This window comes from Manihot esculenta, chromosome 10 (genome assembly GCF_001659605.2).
Source record: "Manihot esculenta cultivar AM560-2 chromosome 10, M.esculenta_v8, whole genome shotgun sequence".
In the NCBI taxonomy this organism is placed as follows: domain Eukaryota; kingdom Viridiplantae; phylum Streptophyta; class Magnoliopsida; order Malpighiales; family Euphorbiaceae; genus Manihot; species Manihot esculenta.
Window position 1 is genome coordinate 11,126,903 of NC_035170.2, and position 25,625 is coordinate 11,152,527.

Below are 25,625 nucleotides of genomic sequence, written 5' to 3' on the forward strand. Positions count from 1 at the left end.
TTTTATCTTTTAAGTGAGTTTGATAATTTGATTTTTAAGTATGGAATAAATACTCGATGGGAACACTTTATTCCTCAATGGATTGACCCGGTACAAATAGGATTTAATCTAATTTAGTGGGTCTGAACTGGCTTACAACGCTTACTACAAAAGTAATTTCTGGCCGAGTCATCACTATAAGGTAATTCGGCTTTCCAACCAACCTCTTGTATCTCTCTGGATTATCATAAGGGTCTCTGTCATCCTTTATAAGACATATATTAGGAATCATTGGTGTGCTATATGGTTTAGCTCCCATATTTCCAATTAATGTAAGCAAGTCAAAGACATACTTCCTTTTAGACAAAAAAACTCCCCTTTTACTCCTCAAGACTTCGACTCTTAAAAAATACTTAAGCTGACCTAAGTGTTTGGTATGAAAACTCACATACAAGTAGTTTTTGAGAGAAGAGATTCATGTACTATCATTCCCTGTAATGACAATATCATCAACATATACAAAAAGGAGAATAATACCACTATTTGAATTTCTATAGAAGACTGAATGGTCACACTTGCTTTTTTCCAATCCAAATTTTTGAACAACTTCACTAAACTTGCCAAACCATGCATGAGGACTCTGCTTTAAACTATAAAAAGATTTCTTCAAATGGCAGACTTTTTCATACTCCCCCTGAGCAACAAACCCTAGTAGTTGCTCCATATACACCTCCTCTTAAAGGTCACCATGTAAAAATACATTCTTGATATCTAATTGGTATAAAGGCCAATGCTGAGAAGCAGCTTGGGAGATGAACAAGCAAACTGAGGCAATTTTTGCCACAAGAGAAAAAGTGTCAGAATAGTCAACACCATAGGTTTGGGCATAACCTTTGGCGGCAAGACAAGCCTTAAGCCTCGCTATGGAACCATCTAGATTGACTTTGATGGCAAAAACTCATTTACAGCCCACAACCTTCTTGCCAGAGGGTAAATCAATTAGTTTTCAAGTATGATTTTCATTTAGAGTCTTAATCTCTTCAAACATTGCATCATGCCATCCAGAATGAGCCAAGGCCTCTTTAACTGTCTTAGGCAAATAAATGAAATCTAAAAAGACAATTAAGAATATAGAAGAAGGAGACTGGTGATCATAAGATAGAAAGTTAGCAACAAAATAGGTAAATTTACACTGTCATTTACCTTTATGAAGACTAATGGGGAGGTCAAGGTCACTCGTTGGTGGATCCGATGGCGAAGAAGATTCTGGTACAGGACATGTATCATCAGGTATTGGTCTCCGAGAGTAAACTTGAACAATTAACGATTTAACAGTAGGCTATGTGCTAGGAGGAATGTTACTATTAGATTGTACAGCAGAAGGCATACTCGAAGAGGTCTTACCATCAGATATGATTCTATAAATGAGCCACTCATCGTCCTCCTATTGATCAAGAGAGGTTTGTGCAACAGAATAAAAAGGAATTTGCTTGGAAAAGGCTACATCTGTTGAGACCAGATATTTGTTGAGGTCTGGAGAGTAACACCGATACCCCTTCTAAAGGCGAGAATATCCCAAAAAAACACACTTCAAAGCTTTAGGATCAAGTTTACTCATATGAAGTCTGACATCCCGAACATAGCAAGTGCTGCCAAACAGTTGTGGTTTGAGAGGAAATAATAGCTTCTTAGGAAAGAGGACATTATAAAGAGTATTACCATTTAATACTGTGGAGGGCATGTTATTAATGAGAAAGCATACAGTAGAGGCAGCATCGGCCCAAAATTGCTTAAGAACTTGCATTTGAAACAACAGAGCTCGAGCAGTCTCAAGGAGATGACGATTCTTCATTTCAGCTATCCCATTTTGAGCGGGTGTATCAATACATGACGATTGGTGAAGAATATCATGTTGAGTCATATAAGCCTGGAATGATTCTGACATATATTTTTAGCATTGTCACTCCGCAAAATTTGCATAGAAACATTAATTTGAGTTTTGATTTCAGCATAAAAGGCAGAAAAATGAGAAAATACTTCCGAACGATGCTTCATAAAATAAATCCAAGTTATTATAGAGTAATTGTAATACCCGGCGAGAGTCCGGCATTGGAATTCCTGTCGTCCGGTGGAATCCAGGATGTCGAAATCCTCTAGAAGGGTTAGATTTATATTTTTCTAAAATGTTTTGGTATGTTTCATAGTTTTAAAGCATAAGGAAAATGAGATTTTGAGTGAAAAGAACCAAGACAGAAAAGCCAGGTTCGGCCGCCGAAGTTGAGGTTCGGCCGCCGAACATGCATGGCTTTCGGTTTCACGATAGGCCGCCGAAGGTGGTCTGGCCAGCCACCTATAAAAGGCCCTCAGTCGGTTGAAAGGATAAGCCTCGTCGATTCCTTTCAATTTCTGAGGTGAGACTCTGTCCTTCTTGAGTATTTTACATGGTTTTATCACATCTTGCAAAGGTTTGATTCGTTTTTATGTTATTTTGAAGGTTTTAAGCTAAAAACTCAAAGTTGTGTATTTTGGAGAGTTTGAAAGAGAGTTGCTCCAAAACTTCACGTTAGGATCGTTCATCTTTTTGGTTTCAAGAGGTAAGTGAAGATCCTGAGCCTGTTTTTATGTTTTCTGAAGGTTTTATGAGGTTTTGGGGGAGAGTTGCATGAATAGGGTTATTTTGGATGTTTTGATGCTTTTGTGAGAACAACTTGTATATGTGTTATTTGTTTTGTGTGTTTGGGGTTTTTAGGTAGGTTTTGACCCCTTTGAGCATATACTTGGGTGTATGCATGTTAAGGAGTTGAGGTGGTTAAGTTTGAGGCAGATTGGAGCATTTTGGCGAGAGGCAGAGCAAGTTTCTGCCTTGCTGATGAACTCAGGTTCGGCTGCCGAAGGTACATTCGGCCGCCGAACCCATGAGGAGGTGGCTTCGGCTGCCCAAGCTTGCCCCCGAGCTTTTGGACTTTCGGCTCTGGAGGGGAGTTTCGGCCGCCGAAGGTGCCGTCGAAGGATAGAGACTTTCGTCTCTGGAGTGCCTTTCAACCCCCGAAACTTGCCCCCGAAAGGGTTCGGCTGCCGAAAGTAGAGTTTCGGCCGCCGAAGGTGCATGAGTTTCGTCTCTTGAGAGGACTTTCGGCCTCCGAACCTGCCGCCGAAAATGTTCTGTCCAGCCTTCCTTTGCATGCTTTGCATGGCTGTTTGAGTGAGTTTAAGGGGAGTATTGGGGAGGTTACTAGAGTTGGTCTTGAGTTAGTTTGGTCCCTCATTTGAGTTTATCTGTGCTTACACAGACCAGAGGAACCAGAGAGAGCAGCAGTGAGTACTGCTCCAGAGATTACAGAGCCTGCAGAGTCAGTCCAGCTAGCCAGAGGTGAGTGGAACTAAACTTAATTCTTTTAATATAGAAATGGAATGTTTTTAGCATATTTCATGCATCATGGTATGCAGTAGGTTGATTGCATTAGCATCCACGAATATGTTGCATTGCATAGTTCTTTATTGATGTGGGTGAATGCTGAATGATCCAATAGTCACTGAGATAAGTCCAGGAGCCTCTGACTACGCCCTGGCAGGTATAAAAGTCCAGGAGCCTTTGACTACGCCCTGGCAGGTATAGTGACTGAGATAAGTCCAGGAGCCTCTGACTACGCCCTGGCAGGTATAAAAGTCCAGGAGCCTTTGACTACGCCCTGGCAGGTATAGTGAAGTCCAGGAGCCTTTGACTACGCCCTGGCAATGGTAAGTACAGGTGTTATATACACATATACATATATGAGACAGAAAATCCAGGTGCCTTTGACTACGCCCTGGTATGAGATACTGGGACTATTTGGTGACAGGTTTACCCTTGATGTGAATTGTCTGTGATATGATGCAAAACTCATGGCATTTCATAACATCAAACAGATAGGACTCAATACCCTTGGACATGATTTCCTATTGTGCTTGACCATTTCTAACCTCTATGAGCCCGACACTGTCTCTATAGGTCTGATCATGTGAACCTAGGGCTTTGATACCAATCTGTAACGACCCCAATATGGACCGTCACCGGCGCTAGGATTCAGGTCGGCTAATGTAATACTCGGCGAGAGTCCGGCATCGAAATTCCTGTCGTCCGGTGGAATCCAGGATGTCGGAATCCTCTAGAAGGGTTAGATTTATGTTTTTCTAAAATGTTTTGGTATGTTTCATAGTTTTAAAGCATAAGGAAATGAGGTTTTGAGTGAAAAGAACCAAGGCAGAAAAGCCAGGTTCGGCCGCCGAACATGCATGGCTTTCGGTTTCACGATAGGCCGCCGAAGGTGGTCTGGCCAGCCACCTATAAAAGGCCCTCAGTCAGTTGAAAGGATAAGCCTCGCCGATTCCTTTCAATTTCTGAGGTGAGACTCTGTCCTTCTTGAGTATTGCTCTCGATGGGTTAACTCATACCTGTTAAGCCTGGTTTTTCACATACTCTATAAAACGTATATATATACAGGGATACAGATACAGAGTACAGAGTACAGAGTACAGAGTACAGAGATAGTGCATGCACAGGTTAAGCCTTGGTACAGAGAAAAGAGTTTTTATTTTCACAGAAAATGTATGATCATGTATGAGATTTACAGGTACACAGAGAGTATAGCAGGCTTGCTACGGGTTCTGGCGGCCTTAAGCCGACCTGAATCTTAGCGCCGGTGACGGTCCATATTGGGGTCGTTACAGTAATCATCCACAAAAGTGATAAAATATCTAAATCCAGTCTTAGATCCAACCAGACATGGGCCCTAAACATCTGAATGAACTAATTCAAAAGCAGACTCAGCTCGTTTATTGACTCTAGGACTTACAAGAGTTTCAATGATATTTTGTAAAATGACATGACTTACATTCCAGTAAAGATACCTCATGAAATTGAGAGCATAACTTCTTCAAAATGGTAAAGAAAGATGTCCCAACCGACAATGTATTTCAAATGGAGATATGGCACTGAAGCAGGCAATAGACTGAGGCACTCATGTATCCAAAATGTAGAGACCCCCAAATACATGTCCTTTACCAATAATTTGCTTCGTCACAAGATCCTAAATGAGACAATAATCAGAAAAAAAAAAGAAAACACAATAATTTAGGTTTGTAGTAAGTTTACTCACAAAGATTAAATTAAAGGCAAGATTAGGTAAACTTAGCACAGATGATAGAGTAATAGAAAGAGTAGGTTTAACAGTCCCAGAACTCTCAACATTATAGGTTGACCCATTAGCTATAATAACAGGAGAAGGTGTCTTATGAGATCGAAAGGTAGTAAAAATATGAGGATTATCTGTCATGTGATCCGTGATACCAAAATCAATGATCCATTTATACAAAAAGCAAATAAGACACGTTTTACCTGTTTCAGCCGCTATTGAAGACGTTGGGAAAATTTTAATAATATGTGTCTTACTATTAGAAATCATTTCAACCAAAACCCTATACTCCTATACCTTCAAACGAATTAAAGGAAGATAACAAAATCTAACATAGTAAACGGTAATCCAGTGGAGGCGTGAACAATATTAAAAACGCCTCACCCCAACACCCAAACGGCAAACACACCACAGATCTGACAAGAGAGCTGTAAAACGACTCCGGCGACCTCCCTAGGTGGGCGGTGAGAGACAAATATTACTCTAAATGGGTAACCCAAAAAAAACAGGAGCATTAAGTCTCCAAAAAAAATTTTTAAAACTCGACGGAAGAGAAAAAATTAAATCTCTACGGGAATGGCTCTAATACCATGTAATAAAATAAAAAATAATTAGATAATTTCTATATATTTCTCCAATAAGCGTATATATATATAGATTATAAGACTTTATTAAGGCAACTCCTAAGAATTCTCTATTAATCAATTAGCCTATAATTATATAATTTCCTATGATTATGTACAGCTCTAACATTCCTTAAATTTTAATATCTAACTCAAATTCGACGTATTTAAAATATATCAAAATTAGATTTTGATCCCGAATTCAATTAGTATTAAACTCATTTATAATTTAAAGGAACCAAATTTAAACTTATCTAATTTATATCTAATAGAATTAGTTTAGGATAGTTTTCTTTATAAATAATCTGAGGGTTTTTTAGAAAATAAAATGTTAAAAAGACAAATATAAATATCTAATCGAATTAAATTGAAATTTTAATTTAATTTAATTTAAGTGAATTTAAAATTAATATTTTTATAAAAAATATTATTTTTCGCTCAAGTTTAGTTTGTTAAACCTTGGTTGACATTGAATTTATGTTGAAGTTATTATAAATTTAAGTTGAATATTAATAAGTTTAGACTTTGTTTAATAAACAAAAAGCGTGGAACTCAAATTTTACTAATTTTAAATTTGAGTAGAATATTAATAAAAATAAATTTAATTTGTTTAACGATCGAGTTTGATGAGTGAAATATTTTTATTAATTTATATTTAAATCGTGTGAAATATTTCAACTAATAAAAGTATTATAAAAGTATTTAATTATTTATTAATAAATATGTTACTAGTTTTATCTAATTACATATAAAAAAATAAAAATATTATTTATTATACATAATTATGTTATAAATATTTTGTTATTAAAACATGTAAGAAATCATTAATAAAAAATTTATATTGGAAAATAAAATAACTTTACACTGCAATTAGATTTGTAACGCTGCACTTCGAAATTTTATATAAATTATTATATTATTATTATAAAATTATAATTTATATTATTTAATTTTAGTATTATAAAATTAATATATTAAAAATAATAAAATGTATTATTATAATATAATATAATATATTATAAAAAATTAAAAATATTTTTATAATAAAAATTATGTTAAAAATATATTATTAAAATTAATATAATATAAATATATTATTATAATAATAATTAAAAAAAAATACATGTGCTGCCCCACTGCTGTAGCACGGCAGGCACATGATTTTACAAAAAAATAACAAAAATTTGATAAATAAAAAATATAATTCAATAAAAAAAAAATTTGAATGCTATTACACTCGTTGCATCATTTAAGATTTATTATCCTATTAGTAATTTTAACTATTAAATATTTATTATTTAATTCATGAGACGATAAATGTTTTTTTTTTAAATGGATGATACAAAAAATTTTATTAGTTAATTTTTAAATTTTAAAAAATAAATCTATTAACTAGTTTTTATATTTAAAAAATTAAAATTAATAGAATAATTAATTAATGAAAGTTTAAAATTACTATAAAAAATATAAAATAATAAATATAGAAAATATAAAATTACTATAGAAAATAAAAATATAAATAAATTTCAATGATATATATTTTGTCGTATGTAAATTATCTAATTATTTATATATATTAGTAAAAAACAAAGAAGAAAACATGATTGCACCAGGTCCCATAAAATAATGGGACAGCTGCAATCACATGTTGGGTTCCATAAAATAATGGGTTGAGCCACCGCCACACTTTACTGGCTTCCCGATTAGAGTAGAGTGACTAGCATTGTGTTGGAATTGAAAAAATTGATTAAATTAAATTAATTTAAAATTTTAATTTAATTTTTTATTTATTTTAATTAAATTTGAATTTATTTAATTTTAATTTTAAAAGTTTTAATTATTATGATTTAATTTAATTTTAATTAAAAAAATAAAAAATTCTAATAATAATATATTATTTTATTAAAAACTGCACCGTTTTTAGTTATTGACTGTGTATACATATATTTGAAATTGTGTCATTTTTTTTTATGTTCTTTCCATTGCAATAGGGTTGTGATTGGCACAAGATGTGCACATGTACTTATCTGCTATATAAGGAAGCAAGATGCTTCTAGACCTGGATTGTAATGTCATTTTCTTTTTGAAATAAGAGTTCAAAGTTCTTTTCACTCTCTCTTGTACATGGTATCAGAGCCTTGTTTTGGCTCACGACGGCGCGTCAATAGCTGTATGAGTAAGATCTAGAGGTTTTCTGAGAGATCTGATGGCGACGGAGCGAGGGAACAGTAGCAAGGAACAGAAAGCGACAGATGCACCGGAAAAATCACAAGGCGTGGCCCAAGGAATGGGAGATCCTTTGAGTCTCCAAACTTCTGATCATCTAGGTATGAGTCTAGTCTCAGCACCTCTTATAAGGTCAAACTTCAGATCATGGACCAGGGCGATTAAAATCGCCCTAGGTGCCAAGATGAAACTAGGGTTTATTGATTTTAGCATCAGAGTGGTCGTCTATAAGCTATTTATATACAAGTTACTAACTTGTATATAAATATATAATATTTTTTATACTTGAATACACATCAAAACTTTGTTTTTAAAGGACTTTCAATACAATTGTAATTATTCATTATTACTTACAGTTCATAAGGCACCTCAGGAAGCCTTAAAGTAACCTATATCCTGGTAATGCCTGCAAAGGAATACCATCATGAAAATAAGGAATATCTTTAATATAATAAGACAATAAGAAAGAAGATAGACAATTTAACACTCAAAGGAATCTTTTTTATTGTACTTGTAAGAAATATTATAAGTACAGAAAATTCATAGAGAATCTTTTTTATTCAAAGTTCACCCACCATCAAGTCTAATTTTTATGACTTCTTAGTCATAGAAATAACCACGAAGTTGTACTTGGTCTTTTCCTGTGACAAATGCTCGCCAACATTTCTAGAGTACCTTAAGAATAATTCATCAATTATGGCCTCTCCAAAATGGCTAACAAGCACGGATTCTGAGGCAGCTCTTACATGACAGGCCACATTTTTTCCACTTGTGTTCTTGTTGAAGGCATAATTCTGATTCTCATCATTGTCATTTGGATCCCAATTCAGTCTAATGTTATTTAGATTATTAATTTCAAAAGAACCCTCCTTTCCAATTATGTCTACCACTTCTCCACTGAAAGGAGTATAGTAAGGCATGTTGAAGGAATCCACATTGGCCTCTTCAATAAGTCCCTGAAAATAGGTGAATAATTATCATTAGAAATATGAAAATTTACTATTTAGTCCATTTATTTTAACAAAACTAATTTCCTTCTCCTTCTATAAGTATGTATTATTTTTCAATCACTCTTTAGTCTATCTAGTTATTTCTAGTGTCAGCTTGAATTTCGTCCGGTTTTTATAATCAGAAAATATAACTATTTAAATTAGTAGCAGGATTAAAAAGAATATAAAATAAAAATATAATAAATTAACTAATTAATATAATTTTTAAAATAATATAATATATATATATATATGTACGAAAAAGGAAAAAGATGAAAGAACTAACTTCTCTTGATATCTCAAGAAGAGATTGAGCCAATAGATACCAGAACTGGATGCAATCATTGCAGGCTGGATCAGAAGTGCTTCTTCCAAGTAAAGTTAAAATCATCTGACCTTTTGATTTGAGTTCCTTTGCTCGACAACATAGAAATAATGAAAAATCCTTTTGAAATTGATCCAAATATGCTTCAAACACATTCTTTGGGCTTGTCTTTGATATGTAGATATTTCCTTTGTTATTCTCAATTCCTTCTAGAACCTGTAGATTTATTATTCTTTATTAATCAAATTCTTGTGACTTTACTCCATAATGAATTAATTTCATATAAAATATAAATTGAAATAATATATATATATATATATATAACTATTAAAGGTGTTTAATTATTCTAACCAAAATGTTACTAGCATTTTAGATAATACTAACAATAATGTATTTACACTAACTGCATCATATATATTACTAGAAAGAGTACAATGAAAAAATTATGTATTTCTATTATATATTTTTTATAGAGATATCACATATATATATATATACAGAAGAGTATGAGGTAATTATGACAAGAATAATATTCGTTATAATTATGCTAAACAAATCTCCTATAATCATGCAAAGACTAATTTCTTATAATCATGTTAACATGAAAAGACTGATTTCCTATAATCATGCTAACATGCAAAGACTGATTTCCTATAATCATACTAATACCCCCTCAAACTCAAGGTGGTAGCGCAGGTGCCTACTTGAGTTTGCATCAGAGATCTTAGAAGCTACCTAGAAGATGCGGTTTGGTGACAATATCTGCAGTTTGGCTAGCAGATAAGACAGGAATCAAATATATGGTGCCGTGAGCAACATGATGACGTACCAAATGACAATCAATTTCGATGTGTTTGGTACGCTCATGAAAGATATCATTATGAGAAATTTGTATGGCACTTCTATTGTCAAAATGAAGTATGGTGGCAGAAGAATGAGTAACACCCATATCAGTTAATAGCCACCGTAACCAAAATAGTTCAGATGTAGCATCAACAAGAGCACGATATTCAGATTTAGTGCTACAACGGGCAACAACAGTTTGTTTTTTTCTACACTAAGAGATAAGAGAATCTCCCAAGAAGAAACAATAACCAGTTGTAGAGCGATGATCAGTCGGATCGCCGGCCCAATCAGCATTAGAGTAGCCAGATAATACCAAGGAGGAGATAGCAGAGAAGTGTAAACCAAGAAAAAGAGTTCCTTTGAAATAACGAAGGATTCAAAGCACCGAAGAGAAATGAGTTGAACGAGGAGCAGACATAAATTGACTGACTAGATGAACAGCATATGAAATATCAGGTCAAGTAACCGTGAGATAAACAAGACTCCCAACAAGCCGAGTAGAACGATGGAGAGTAGTGGTAGGAGGAGATGCAGGCACAAGTACAGAATCAACAACTGGTGCAGGTTCAACAGGAGCAGGTGGGGTGGGCTGGTATCAGAATCACCTGCATCAAAACTGTTTGAGTAATGCCTCAAGATCACTCATGGTGATGGCAGATTTCTCCATTTGTTCCTTGATTGCAAAGGAATAGAGATGAAGAGTGTGTGAAATACGTGGAGAGTCAGGTTGCTTGGTGGAAAACTAATCAGAATTACAGAGAGAGAAAAGACCCCAAAAACTAAAAATCGAAGCCTTGCGGCTCTGATACTATATTAACAGAAAGAGTACAGATAATAATGAGAAAATTGTGTATTTCTATTATATATATTTTATAGAGATATTACATGTATATATACATATGAATATGAGCTAATTATGAAAAGAATAATAATCGTTATAATTATGCTAAACAAATCTCCTATAATCATGTAGAGACTGATTTTCTATAATCATGCTAACAATATATAACTTTTTATTTTTAATTATTAAATATAAACTTCTTACTCATTTATTGTTTAATATAATTAAATATTAAATAAATAATAAATATTAACTAAATCATAATAATTCATAAATTTTTGTATATTACTATATATATTTTATTTTATTTTATTTTTGTTGTACTTTGTTAAATATTGTTATTATTTCCATATTATAATTATTGCAAACTGTCATTGTTAAGTATAATTTAAATATTTTTTAGTTAAAATATTTGTCTAATATTGGTATTTAAAATAAAATAATATAAATAACATAATCAATAAAAAAATATAAATGAACTAGTTTAGTTCCCTATCTTTTTTAAAATTTTTCTTTGACTACATATATAATTTGTTAAAGGTTAGAAATTAACATAACTATAAATTAAAATATATTGGAGGATATATAGTTTAACAACAATTAAAATGAGCAGAATGAGCAAATCCATCCTAATAATAATAATAATAATAATAATAATAATAAATATTCCGTAAAATTATAATAAATAAATAATATACTGAATAGATAAGATTTAAGATTAAAATTCAAATTTTGAAATTTTTGTGTTAAACCAATTAATATGTTTTTTAATGAAACAAAGAGGAAAATAAAGAAAGAAAGATAGAAAAAAAAAAAAGAAATATTTTTTTATTTTTTTAATTTGAAAAATTATAATAAAAGGTAAAATGGAGTTTTATAGTAATAAAATCAAACTTGTTGAAGTTTTTTGAAAAAAAAATTAGAGTTGAATTATCAAACTGAAAATACAATCATAACTAATTAGCTGTATTTTCCATATATATATATCGTGTGGGTAATAATCTATTTTATGATAAATTAATATAAAAAAATATTTAAGCAAATATAAAAATACAATATGAAATGAAGTAATTATAAGTAAAATAAGGATAATGATAATGAAAGCATTATGAAATTAACATTATAATACTTGAATTCCGTGTGTTTTATAGAAAATATTTTATTAAAAATTATTTTGTAATAAAATAACTTAAATTTTTCATTGATTGTAATGTTAGAAAATAAGGACTTTTAATACAATTTTTCTATAGAAATTCATAGATTGTTTGGATTTGGATCAAGTACCCAGTTTGGAAAGTTTAGAAAAGTATGAATTTAGATTTCAATCAAATCCAAGATAAATATGAAAACTTAAAATTAAGACTGTAAGATAAATAATCAAAGTTTCTTATTGACAAAATTTTTCCAAGTACTTGATTCAGAAATTGTAGGTGAAAATGCTTACCTGAGAAAGCCAATGTACACTGCAAGATGCATGGACAAAATCTAAGGTTTCACTAGGAAATAATCTCCCATAAAATGTTCCTGGCATGCCAGATATGAAACAAGTTTCCATTTCCAAGTCTGTCTGTTTCTTGAGCTTCTCATAAAATTGAGGCAGTGATTTAAAAACATTGTTAAAATCATTACCAGGAAGATCATTGAGAAACACTAGGTGCTCAGGAGAAGTTTGCCCTTTTTCTTTGCACTGAGTAAATATTGTGTTAATGATTACTGACATGGCTTCTAAGGCATTAGGTCCTGAGGAGCAACCCATGTCCGCAATGGAAAATTTCTCAGACAAGGATTTTGCATAGAAAGCCTTCACTGTCTCCTCTAACATTGGTCTTCACTGTCTCCTCTAGCATTGGTCTTACCTTATTCATTATCAATCTCTGTAATAAAAAAAATAAATAAAATAAAATTACAGAGATCTTAATATATTTACATATACTGTAGATTTAATGAATATATAAATCTTTTATGCTAAAAAATAATGAGATGAGAATATGATCATATACTGATTTCCGTAAGAGATTTTTGAAAAAATGAACGTAAAATTTTTCTTTTATAAATAAATTGTAAAATGTCAATCACTATTTTAATTTTTATTTATCACTAAGATAATCAACCGTTCTCATCTTTTAATTAAAAAAAAAATTTAGCAGCAAACTTAAATATGTTATTAAGTTCATTGTTAATCTGCGTATTTTAAATACCTATATATTATATTTTCTTTTATTATTTTATTCATTCAATTATTTACTTCTTTCTCCAATAATTTTTTTTTCATTTTATTTTTTCTTTAATTATTTATTTTTTCTCTTAATTTCTTATTTTTTAATCTTTTTTTCTCATAAATTTCTTTCCTTTTTCTTTTTCTTTCTATTATTTCCTCTTTTTTTTCGCATATTCACTTCTTTTCCTATCATTTTATTCCATTCTCTTATTTTCTTCCCTTTTTTCTTATTTTCTCTTTCTTTTTTCATTTTCTCTCATTTTTTCCATTTCTTCTCAATTCCTCATTTTCTTCCCCTTTTTCTTTATTTTTTCTATTTTTTATCATTTTCTTTTATTTTTTTTTTCAACTTTTGCTATTAAATTTTATTATAATTAATTTTCATAAATTAAAATAATTTAACACTATAAAATTAATATTTAATTATAATATTTTAACATAAGTTTTTTATAATTATTTAAAATTAACTATAAAATTCAACTATGTTACCAAATTTAATAATGATTTAATACGGATTTAAAATTCAGTAAAGACTGATTTAATTTTTTTTTTAATTTTATTAAATTAATAGCTGATTTCATTAAATTTGCTTGGTAATACTATTAATAGTGAGCAGCATTAGGTTTAAATTATAAAATTAACCGAACTGAATTAATTAAAAATTTTAATTTGATTTTTTATTCATTTTAATTTGATTTTTAATTTTAAAAATTTAAGTTATTTCAATTCAGTTTTGTTTTGATCAGAAAAAAATAAGAATATATTATTTTCGATAATATAGAGAGATTAGATTATAATCAAAATTAAAATATTTCAATTAAATTTTAGAATATCAAAAATAAAGTGTAAAAAATAAAAAATCTATTAAAAAATTAAACCAGTCAAATCGAATCAAACTGAATCAGATCGATTTGATTCGGTTCGAATTTTTTTCTAAAATAAATTCAGTTTAATTTTTATAAATACTAAAATTTTGATTTTCAGTTTATTAAGTTAGTTTCAATTTTAAATTCAACCAACAGAATGTTCACTCCTAATTATCGTTATCGAACACAATCTAGAATATCTCCATTATGCTTATAATCTGGGATCATTGACCTGTTAGCTAGCAATATCTGTTATTAAGTAGCTGGCTACATCATCATCGATAAAAAAATATTATATTTATATTCATCTTCTTATCGTGTAAAAGAAAAAGGATAACAGAGACAAATGTATGCTATTCTTTTACACTATTCGAGTTCTAAACATTTCATTATATTCATTCTACTCTCCGGTATATTAACTTGAGTATCGAAATAACTGTCGTAAGCACCCATCACTTTCCGTTTTCTTTCTTACAAGTTTAGTCAATCACAACACAATAATTTTTTTCAGCCGCATCACTTACAAGGTTAACCATCACAATTTTAAGAGCATAAATGAATTAAACTATTCATGAGCTATTCAAATCTCAACTTAATAAAAGTTTGATTCATTTCTATTTATTTTTTAAATGAGACAAACTTAAATTTAATTTTTAGAATTGTATAATAAATAAGTGAATGTTGAACTCAATAATATTGAACTCGTTCACTCATTTAATAAATAAATTAAATATTTAACTCATCTACTTTTAATGATTACAATATTCTTCGTTTATAATGTAATATTTCGAAACCAAAACTCATTAAGATCATAGATAAAAAAATAAATTAATATTGCTTATAACCTATTTGAATATAAATTAATAAAAATATTTGACTCGTTTAAACTCGATCATTAAATAAACTAAATTTAAATTTATTAATATTTAATTCAAATTTAAAATTAATAAAATTTTAGTACTCCTTGACCCTATTTATTAAATAAACTAAGTCTAAACTTAATAATATTCGATTTAAGTTTGTAATAAGTTCAACATAGATTCAATCTCGACAAAGGTTTAACAAACTAAACTTGAGCTGTCTAAAGTCTATTTCAACTCCATTCATTACACCATGTTATAGTATTAACCAGGTGATGAAGCACCTTACCTTTCTCCTACTACAATTTGGCCCAAAACTAAGGTTGTATTAATTGTTTCATGAAAAATATTTCAAAAAAAGTTTAATATTTTTGAATATTTAGAGTATTAAAAAATTAATTAATAAAATATATTTTACTTATAAAAAATAAATAATTTTAAAAAAATGACATCCTCTTTTTTTTTTTTTAAAAAAAGTTATCTTTTTACACTTTGAGCATTTTACAAACATTTATATATAAATTTATTTATATATTTTATTTTTTAAATTAGAATTAAATAACAAAAAATAAATTATTTTGTTAGAAAATATTTTATACCAAAAATATTTTTCATGAAAAATAATATTTTTCACAAAAATATTGATTTTAAATTCACTTAAATTAAATTAAATTAAAATTTCAATTTAATTCGATTAGATATTTATATTTGCCTTTTTAACATTTTATTTTCTAAAAAACCCTCAGATTATTTATAAAGAAAACTATCCTAAACTAATTCTATTAGATATAATTTAGATAAATTTAAATTCGGTTCATTTAAATTATAAATGAGTTTAATACTAATTGAATTCGGGATCAAAATTTAATTTTGATATATTTTAAATAAGTTGAATTTGAGTTGAGATATTAAAATTTGTGGGATGTTAGAACTGTACATAATTATAGGCTAATTGATTGATAGAGTATTCTTAGGACTTGTCTTAATAAGGTCTTGTAATTTATATATATATACACTTACTGGAGAAATATACGGAAATTATCCAATTATTTATTATTTTATTACATGGTATTAGAGCTATTTCCGTAAAGATTTAATTTTTTTCTCTCTTGTCGAGTTTGAAATTTTTTTTGGAGACTTAGAACTCCTGTTCTCATGGGTTACCCATTTAGGGTAATATTTGTCTCTTACCACCCACCTAAGGAGGTCGCCAGAGTCGTCTTACAGGCTTCTTGTTAAATTTGTGGTGTGTTTGCCATTTGGGTGTTGAGTTGAGGTGTTTTTAATACAGTACACACCAGGTACTGTCCACTGGGTTACTGTTTACTGGGTTAGATTTTGTTATCTTCCTTTAATTCGTTTAAAGGTATAGGAGTATAGGGTTTTGGTTGAAATGATTTCTGATAGTAAGACCCATATTATTAAAATTATCCTAATGTCTTCAGTAGCGGCTGAGACAGGTAAAACGTGTCTTATTTGCTCTTCATATAAATGGGTCATTGATTTTGGTATCACGGATCACATGATAGGTAATCCTCTTATTTTTACTAGCTTTCGATCTCATAAAGCACCTTCTCATGTTATTATAGCTGATGGGTCAACCTATAATGTTGAGAGTTTTAGAACTGTTAAACCTACTCTTTCTATTACCCTATCATCTGTGCTAAGTTTACTTAATCTTGATTTTAATTTAATCTCCGTAAGTAAACTTACCAAAGACCTAAATTATTGTGTTTCCTTTTTTCTTGATCATTGTCTCATTCAGAAACTTGTGATAAAGCATATTATTGGTAAATGGCATGTATATGGGGGTCTCTACATTTTGGATACATGAGTGACTCGTTCTGTTGCCTGCTCCAGTTTCGTGTCTTCGTTTGAAGCACATTATCGGTTGGGACACCCTTCTTTACCGATTTTGAAGAAGTTATGCCCTCAATTTCATAAGATATCTTTACTGGAATGTGAGTCATGTCATTTTGCAAAATATCATCGAAACTCTTGTAAGTCCTAGAGTCAATAAACGAGCTGAATCTGCTTTTGAATTAGTTCATTCAGATGTTTAGGGCCTATGTCCAGTTGGATCTAATACTGGATTCAAATATTTTATCACTTTTGTGGATGATTACTCTAGAATGACTTGGATTTATTTTATGAAGTATCGTTCAGAAGTATTTTTTTCATTTTTCTGCCTTTTATGCTGAAATCAAGACTCAATTTAATATTTATTTGCAAATTTTGCATAGTGACAATGCTAAAGAATATATGTCAAAATCATTCCATGCTTATATGACTCAACATGATATTCTTCACCAATCGTTATATATTGATACACCCACTCAAAATGGGGTAGCTGAAACGAAGAATCGACATCTCCTTAAGACTGCTCGAGCTCTGTTGTTTCAAATTCAAGTTCTTAAGCAATTTTGGGCCAATGCTGTCTCTACTGCATGCTTTCTCATTAATCGCATGCCCTCCACAGTACTAAACGGTAATACTCCTTATAATGTCATCTTTCCTAAGAAGCTATTATTTCCTCTCAAACCGCAACTGTTTGACAGCACTTGCTATGTTTGGGATGTCAGACCTCATGTAAATAAACTTGATCCTAAAGCTTTGAAGTGTATTTTTTGGGATATTCTCGTCTTCAGAAAGGGTATAGGTGTTACTCTCCAGACCTCAACAAATATCTGGTCTCAACAGATGTAGCCTTTTCCAAGCAAATTCCTTTTTATACTGTCGTACAAACCTCTCCTGATCAAGATGAGGACGATGAGTGGCTCATCTATAGAATCATATCTAATGGTGGGACCTCTTCGAGTGTGCCTTTTATTGTAATAGTAACATTCCTCCTAATACTCAGCCTACTTTTAAATCGTCAATTGTTCAAGTTTATTCTCGGAGACCAATACCTGATGATACATGTCCTGCACCAGAATCTTCTTCGCCATCGGACCCACTACCGAGTGACCTTGACCTCCCCATTAGTCTTTGTAAAGGTAAACGACAGTGTAAATCTACCTATTATGTTGCAACCTTTCTATCTTATGATCACATGTCTCCTTCTTCTACCTTCTTAATTGTCTCTCTAGATTTCATTTATTTGCCTAAGACAGTTAAAAAGGCCCTAACTCATTCTGAATGGCGTGATGCAATGTTTGAAGAGATCAAGGCTCTAGATGAAAATCATACTTGGAAACTAATTGATTTACCCTCTGGCAAGAAGGCTGTGGGCTGTAAATGCATTTTTGCCATCAAAATCAATCCAAATGGTTCCATAGCGAGGCTTACTTGCCACCAAAGGTTATGCCCAAACCTATGGTGTTAACTATTCTAACACTTTTTCTCCTGTGGCAAAAATGACCTCAGTTCGCTTGTTCATCTCCCAAGCTGCTTCTCAGCATTGTCCTTTACACCAGTTAGATATCAAGAATGCATTTTTATATGGTGGCCTCCAAGAGGAGATATATATGGAGCAACCACCAGGGTTTGTTGCTTAGGGAAAGTATGGAAAAGTCTGCCATTTTAAGAAATCTTTGTATAGTTTAAAGCAGAGTCCCCGTACATGGTTTGGCAAGTTCAGTAAAGTTGTTCAAAAATTTAGATTGGAAAAAAGCAAGTGTGACCATTCAGTCTTCTATAGAAATTCAAATACTAGTATTATTTTACTTTTTGTATATGTTGATGATATTGTCATTACAGGGAATGATAGTACAGGGATCTATTCTCTCAAAAACTACTTGCATGTGAGTTTTCATACCAAAGACTTAGGTCAGCTTAAGTATTTCTTAGGAGTCGAAGTCTTGAGGAGTAAAGGGGAATTTTTCTGTCTCAAAGGAAGTATGTCCTTGACTTGCTTACAGAAACTAGAAAGATGGGAGCTAAACCATGTAGCACACCAATGATTCCTAATATATGTCTTATAAAGGATGACAGAGACCCTTATGCTAATCCAGAGAGGTACATGAGGTTGGTTGGAAAGCTTAATTACCTTATGGTGATGACTCAGCCAGATATTGCTTTTGCAGTAAGCATTATAAGCCAGTTCATGTCTGCACCTACAGTGAAACATTGGCTGCTCTAGAATAAATTCTATGTTATCTAAAAGGGATACTTTGACTCGGTATACTCTACAGTGATATGGACATACTGCACTTGAGTGTTTTTTTTATGCTGACTGGGGGATCTAAAAGTGATAGAAGGTCGACTATAGGCTACTGTGTATTTGTTGGAGAAAATCTAGTGTCTTAGAAAAGTAAGAAGCAAAATGTGGTATCCAAATCCAGTGCCGAGTCAGAATACAGAATCATGACTTAATCCACTTGTGAGATTCTGTGGATAAATCATCTGCTTAAGGAAGTTGGTATGGATGTTGCGTCACCCGCGAAACTTTGGTGTGATAATCAGGCTACTTTTTACATTGTTTCCAATCTAGTATACCACGAACGGACTAAGCATATTGAAGTTGATTGTCATTTCATTCGTGAGAATATTCAAAAAAATTTAATCTCCACCAGTTATGTGAAGACAGGAGAGCAATTTGGTGATCTATTTGCCAAAACTTTAAATGGGTCTCGAATAGAATATCTTTCTAATAAGTTGAACATGATAAATATCTATGATGCAACTTGAGGGGGAGTGTTATAGTGGGAATATAATCTGTACATAATTATAGGAGAATACATAATTATAGGCTAATTGAATGATATAAGATTTTTAAGAATTGGTTTAACAAGACTTTGTAATTTGTATATATACACACTTATTTCAATGGAGAAATATACAAAAATTAATCAATTATTTTTTATCTTATTACAAGGAAAAATAAAAAGATAAAATGAATATGAACTTGTAATTTGAAAAAATAATTTAAATCTGACAAATGAACCGCAGATTTGGAGCTAATTGATTGAGTTGCATTTCAAGTAGTTGTCAATCTTATTACAAGCTCAACTTTTTTGATCAAAAAAATTTTTTTACATAACTAAAGATATTTTCGGACCCATTAAATTGAGATTAAATCCTATTTGTACCGGATCAATCCACTGAGAGATAAAGTATTCCCATCAAGTATTTATTCCATACCTAAAAATCGAATTATCAATCTCACTTAATGGAGAAAAATATCTAATCAACTCATTATTGAGATATATGTTTTTTTTTCATAATTCAAATTCAACTGACTTCACATAAGGCGTGTGGTGCAGATTTAATCTTATATTTAGAGCCACTTATAAAATTAAATTAATTCTTAGAATGAGTGGTTTATTGAATATATAATTAGATGTATATACAAAATTAAAAGAAATAAAAATGAAGGGAGAGAGAGACCTGGAGGGAAGAGTTGCGAGCATAACTTTGAAAGCCATCTCCTCCATTAACGTGAAGGATGTACTCCAACTGCTTAGTTTGGTTGTTCTCCATGCCTTCTAATGCCATTCGCATCCTCTCACTCTCTCTTCATTCTTGCCTATATATAGAGAAAAGTAGGATGCTCCCATCACTTTCTATTTGATAAACACAATTAGAATCGCAACACGTGTTTGCTAATAGTAATTTATATATACATTTAAAAATAAATATTAAATTGTTTCGATTTTTATAAACAACTGAAATTAAAATTTAATTTAAATGAAAATTTGATTTGATACGGTTTAATTTTTAAACTCTATTTTTAAAATATATAAAATTTATATGTAAAAAATATTTTTTTAATAAAATAATTTATTTATTATTTAATTTTAATTTTAAAATAAAAATATATTAATAATATAAAAAATTATTTTTCTTAAATAATTTAAATTAAAAAAATATTTTTCATACCAAATTCGATTTAATAGGCATGCGCATCCCTACTATCCATCCAAATTAAATTAAGATTACTTCGCCCAAAATTACTTGAAAGAAATTATAGCAATCGGAAATAGGGAAGTATTTGATCACTTCGGTTAAAAATTAAATTAAATTAAATTAATTAAAAATTAAAATTTTAATATTTATAAAAGTTAAATTAAATTAATTTTATACAAAAATTAAAACAAATTAAATCTATTTAATTCAATTCAATTCGATTAATTAAATTTTTAATAAATTTTTTATTTTTTATATTTTATTTTTAATATTTTAAAATTTAATTAAAATATTTTAATTTTAATTATAGTTTAATTTTTATATATTATTAAAAATATGTACAAGAGAGAGTGAAAAGAACTTTGAACTCTTATTTCAGAAAGAAAATGACGTTACAATCCAGGTCTAGAAGCATCCTGCTTCCTTATATAGCAGATAAGTACATGTGCACATCTTGTGCCAATCACAGCCCTATTACAATGGAAAGAACATAAAAGAAAACGACACAGTTTCAAACATATGTATACACACTCAATAACTAAAAACTGTGCAGTTTTCAACACCCCCTCCTCAAGTTGAAGCTGGTAAAGGCAGTAAATTCAACTTGCCAGTAAGACTGTCATGGCGAGATACAGGCAATGCCTTTGTAAAGATGTCTGCCAATTGTTCTTGAGTGGGGAGATGACTAGGTAGAATAAAGCCTTGTTGGAGTTGGTCCCGGACAAGATGACAATCTATTTCAATATGCTTCGTGCGCTCATGAAATACTGGGTTAGCTGCAATGTGCATTGCTGCCTTGCTGTCACAATGCAGTGGAATGGGCAACTGGATGGCAACCTGCAAATCCTGCAAAACATAGCTAATCCAAAGCAACTCACAGACAGTGTTAGCCATTGCACGATATTCAGTCTCAGCTGAAGACTTAGAAACAATGGTTTGTTTCTTCGTCTTTCAAGATATGAGGCAAGGACCCAAGTATATGCAATATCCAAATAAAGACTTCCTTGAATAAGTACAGGCAGCCCAATCAGAGTCACAATAGGCATTCAAGCATAAATCATTGCTCACAGGGTAATGAAGCCCCTGATAAAGGGTGCCCTTGAGGTAATGAAGCACATGTAGAGCAGCCTCCCAATGAGGCTTTCGGGGCATGCTCATAAATTGACTTAAATGTTGCACGGCATAGCATATATCAGGCCTTGTAAGATTAATATAAAGAAGCCTCCCAAGGAGCCTTCGGTACATGTCAGGCTCATCAAGAATTTCTCCTGAATCAGGCGTTAAATGTAACCCTTGAGGTAAAGGACAAGAGACTGGTTTACAGTAAAACATCCTAGCATCCTTTAACACATCCGAAATGTACTTAGTTTGGCTGAGAATAGTTGCTTGAGAAGATCTAGCAATCTCCAACCCCAAAAAGTACTTCATAGGTCCCAAATCTTTGATAGTGAATTTTGAGTCTAATGCAAGCTTGCATTTATTTATAGCATCAATAGAGTTTCCAGTCAAAATGACATCATCAACATACATAAGTAGAATCAGAATCAAATTGCCAGTGTGTTATGTAAAGAGGCAGTGGTCATGAGGAGATTGAACAAAGCCTAAATTTTTGAGAAAATTAGTAAACTCAATGTTCCATTGCCTGGAGGCTTGTTTAAGCCCATATAAGGATCTTTTGAGCAAGCAAACCTGCCCTGGTTGGGCTTTGTGATAGCCCTGAGGTGGTGTCATGTACACCTCTTCATTTAGATACCCATGAAGGAAGGCATTATTAATATCCAATTGAAATATTGGCCACTGTTTAGAGGTGGCCATAACAATTAGAATTCTCACTGTGGTAAGTTTTGCCACAGGTGAAAACCTATCTTTATAGTCCAGCCCTTCTATTTGATTGTAGCCTTTGGCTACCAATCGGGCTTTATATCTTTCTACGTCTCCATTGAGTTTAAATTTAACTTTGTAAACCCATTTGCATCCTATTGCCCTTTTATTCTTAGGCAAAGTGGTGAGTACCCAAGTATTATTGGTTTCCAAGGCCTGAAGCTCTTGCTTCATAGCCTCAATCCAATGGGTATCTTTGGATGCTTGAGAATATGTGCAAGGTTCAAAAACCTTATTGACATTGCAAATATAAGACTTATATGAAGGATGAAAGGACATAGAAGATGTGTACAAAGAATTTACATAGTCCTGCATCCAAACAGGAGTCTGTCTGTGTCTTTGAGTCCTTCTAACAGGGGGACTTTTCTGAAGGTCATCATTGATATGACCAGATCTATAAGGAATAGGATTTGGAGAATCACATTCAATCACAGGTATAGGAACCACAGAATCCTCTATTTCACTTGACCCTTGGAATGGAAAGGTATTTTCATGGAAAATTACATCCCTACTGATAAAAAAGGATTTATCAGCAATGTTATACAATTTATACGCTTTATGAGTACTGGCATACCCCATCATTATGGCTTTAATTGCTCTCTCTTGAAATTTATCTTTATGTGTACCCACAGTAGTTGCATAGCACAAGCAACCAAATTTTCTCAAGTGAGAATAGTTAGGTAAAGTGCCATATAGTCTTTCATAAGAGGTCCAATTAAAATCCTCCATAGGCATTCTGTTAATTAAGTAGGTGGCAATTAAGATGCATTCTGCCCAGAATTGGGTAGGGACTTGGGATTGCATTTTCAAGGCTCTAGCAGTGTCAAGTATGTGTCTGTATTTTCTTTCACAACTCCATTCTGCTGGGGGGTGTATGGGCAGAATTTCTGGTGTATAATTCCCTTACTAGCAAGAAGAGAGTTATAAGCATGACTTAAAAATTCCCTCCCATTATCAGTTCTAATGATCTTAATGGTGGTGTTGAATTGATTCTCTACCATATGAATAAATTATTCAATAAGACCAAAAGTTTGGCCTTTTAAGTGCATCATAAAGGTCCATACGGCCCTACTGTAATCATCGACAATGGTGAGGAACCAGTGATTGAGGTGATCTTATAAGGGCCCCATATATCAATATGGATCAATTCAAAAGGTCTTGAAGCTAGAGTATGACTTCTAGGGAAGGGTAATCTAGCTTGCTTAGCAAGAGGGCAGATGGGGCAGCAAGTCATAGCATTATCACTGATGTTTATGCCTTTGAGATGTTTGAGTTTGTTAACAAATGCATGCCCTAGTCTATCATGTATGTCATTCATGTTCACAGTACAATTGTATATCCTTTCACACTGCATAGAGATGGTTTTATTTGAATCAGATATAGGAATCATAGCATTTACAAGGTTGTGAAGATTAGCATCTAAATTCATGATCTGAATTAGGCAATGTCTAATCTCAGTTTGACAGAAACTCATCTTATTCAGTCTGAACAGACCTCTTTGTTTCTTTCCTATGGCCACCACCTTCTTATTCAGAGGGTCCTGTATGATGCAGTAATGATGGCATATTACAATACAATATCCATGACTATTCATCAATTGACTAATGGATACCAGATTGTATTGAAAGTGAGGAATATATAGAATATCATTCAGAAGTAATTTTTCAAAGAGGTTTAGCCTTCCAGATTGGGTGACCTGTGTTGTGTTCCCATCTAGAAAGCAAACAGATATGTGCTTGTGTAGTGTTTGTAAAGTGATGAACAAACTGCTGTTTGAGCACATGTGATTGGTGGCTCCAGTGTCTAAGATCCAACTATCATCAGTGTCCAATTGTGCATAACAGGTTTTATGAAGGTTAGGATTACCTGCAAAGTCCATGAAATGTGACTCAGGTTCAAGGCATGTCCCTAGAGCTAGGCTCCCTTTCCCTTTGACAAGTTGAGAAACTTCTTGCTTTAGGGAGGTCAGCATGGATGTCAATTCATTTATCTTACTTGATGTATCAGTGTAATCAAGAGGACTGTCCTCTTCAGGCTTACTTTGTTCTATAGCAGCCATAATTCTTGTGTTTCCATATCCTTTTACACCTTGTGTGCCACTTTTGTTCTTTGACTTAAACCAATCAGGGTACCCAATCAGTCTAAAACACCCCTCCCGAGTGTGCCCATTCATATTACAGAAGGTACAATGTCCCTTCTTGTTGTCAGGCTTTCTTGGTCTGGCCTGACTTTGAGTGTAGGTTTTGTTCAATAACACAAGGGATTCAGAGTTGTCAGTCATGGCTCCCAAAATCTCCCTCTGAGATTCAAATTTCACCACCATTGAGTATGCCTTATTCACTGTCGGTAAGGGATCCATTCCCAATACTTGATTCCTTATAGACCCAAAAGGCTCGTTCAGTCCCATCAGAAACTGCATGAGTCTGTTTCTGTTGGTTATTTTTGCTATAGCCCTAGAGGCTCCACATGTACAGGTAGGGAGGGTCTCCATACAGCCTAACTCATCCCAAAGTCTCTTTAGCTTAGTAAAGTAGACAGCAACAGGGGCATTCTCTTGAGACATAAGAGAAATTTTTCTGTGTAATTCATATATCATAGGGCCATTGCATTCTCCAAACCTTTCACATATTTCTAACCAGAGATCTCTGGCTGAAGTAGTGTATATAAAACCATCCACCAGTTCCTTGGAGATGGAGTTAAGGATCCAAGATGTGACCATGAAGTCACATCTCTTCCATTGTTCATAACCCTCAGATTCTTTGCTAGGTGCCGAAACTGTTCTTTACTTAAAAAGGGGATATTTGGCTATAAATAGCCTTTATTTTGTAGGTAAAGGATAAGAGGTTAAGAAGTTAATAAGTAAAAATTTAATATTTTTCTCCATAATGAGAATTTATTCTTAAAATTTTAGTTTTCCTCCATTGTTTAGTAACTTATCAAGATTTAATTTTTT

General features: G+C 32.0%; 2 protein-coding genes across 2 annotated transcripts; both read right to left on the bottom strand.

Annotated features, from left to right (window-relative positions):
* Window positions 1-8,576: 8,576 nt before the first annotated feature.
* On the bottom strand, window positions 8,577-20,400 carry LOC110624180 (salicylate carboxymethyltransferase). The gene is made up of 6 exons (XM_021769296.2): window positions 20,273-20,400; window positions 12,445-12,874; window positions 10,626-10,748; window positions 10,143-10,370; window positions 9,275-9,529; window positions 8,577-8,955 (listed from the first exon to the last, which is right to left on the bottom strand). Exons 2-6 carry the CDS (start codon window positions 12,820-12,822, stop codon window positions 8,590-8,592), a joined length of 1,350 nt encoding a protein of 449 aa, XP_021624988.2. The 5' UTR covers window positions 12,823-12,874; window positions 20,273-20,400; the 3' UTR covers window positions 8,577-8,589.
* Window positions 20,401-23,720: 3,320 nt separating this feature from the next.
* LOC110624181 lies at window positions 23,721-25,391 on the bottom strand. The gene has a single exon (XM_021769298.1). The coding sequence runs from the start codon at window positions 25,389-25,391 to the stop codon at window positions 23,721-23,723; it is 1,671 nt and encodes a 556-aa protein (XP_021624990.1).
* Window positions 25,392-25,625: the final 234 nt, after the last annotated feature.

Bases quoted from the DNA above. Each gene is read 5' to 3' on its own strand.
- LOC110624180 (XM_021769296.2), bottom strand. From the start codon at position 12,822: ATGTTAGAGGAGACAGTGAAGGCTTTCTATGCAAAATCCTTGTCTGAG. The intron at 10,749-12,444 runs GTAAGCATTTTC...TTCTGATACCAG, and splicing joins GTGTACATTGGCTTTCTCAG to CCCACCCCACCTGCTCCTGT. The intron at 9,530-10,142 runs GTACGTCATCAT...ATAAATCTACAG, and splicing joins TCGAAATTGATTGTCATTTG to GTTCTAGAAGGAATTGAGAA.
- LOC110624181 (XM_021769298.1), bottom strand. From the start codon at position 25,391: ATGGTCACATCTTGGATCCTTAACTCCATCTCCAAGGAACTGGTGGAT.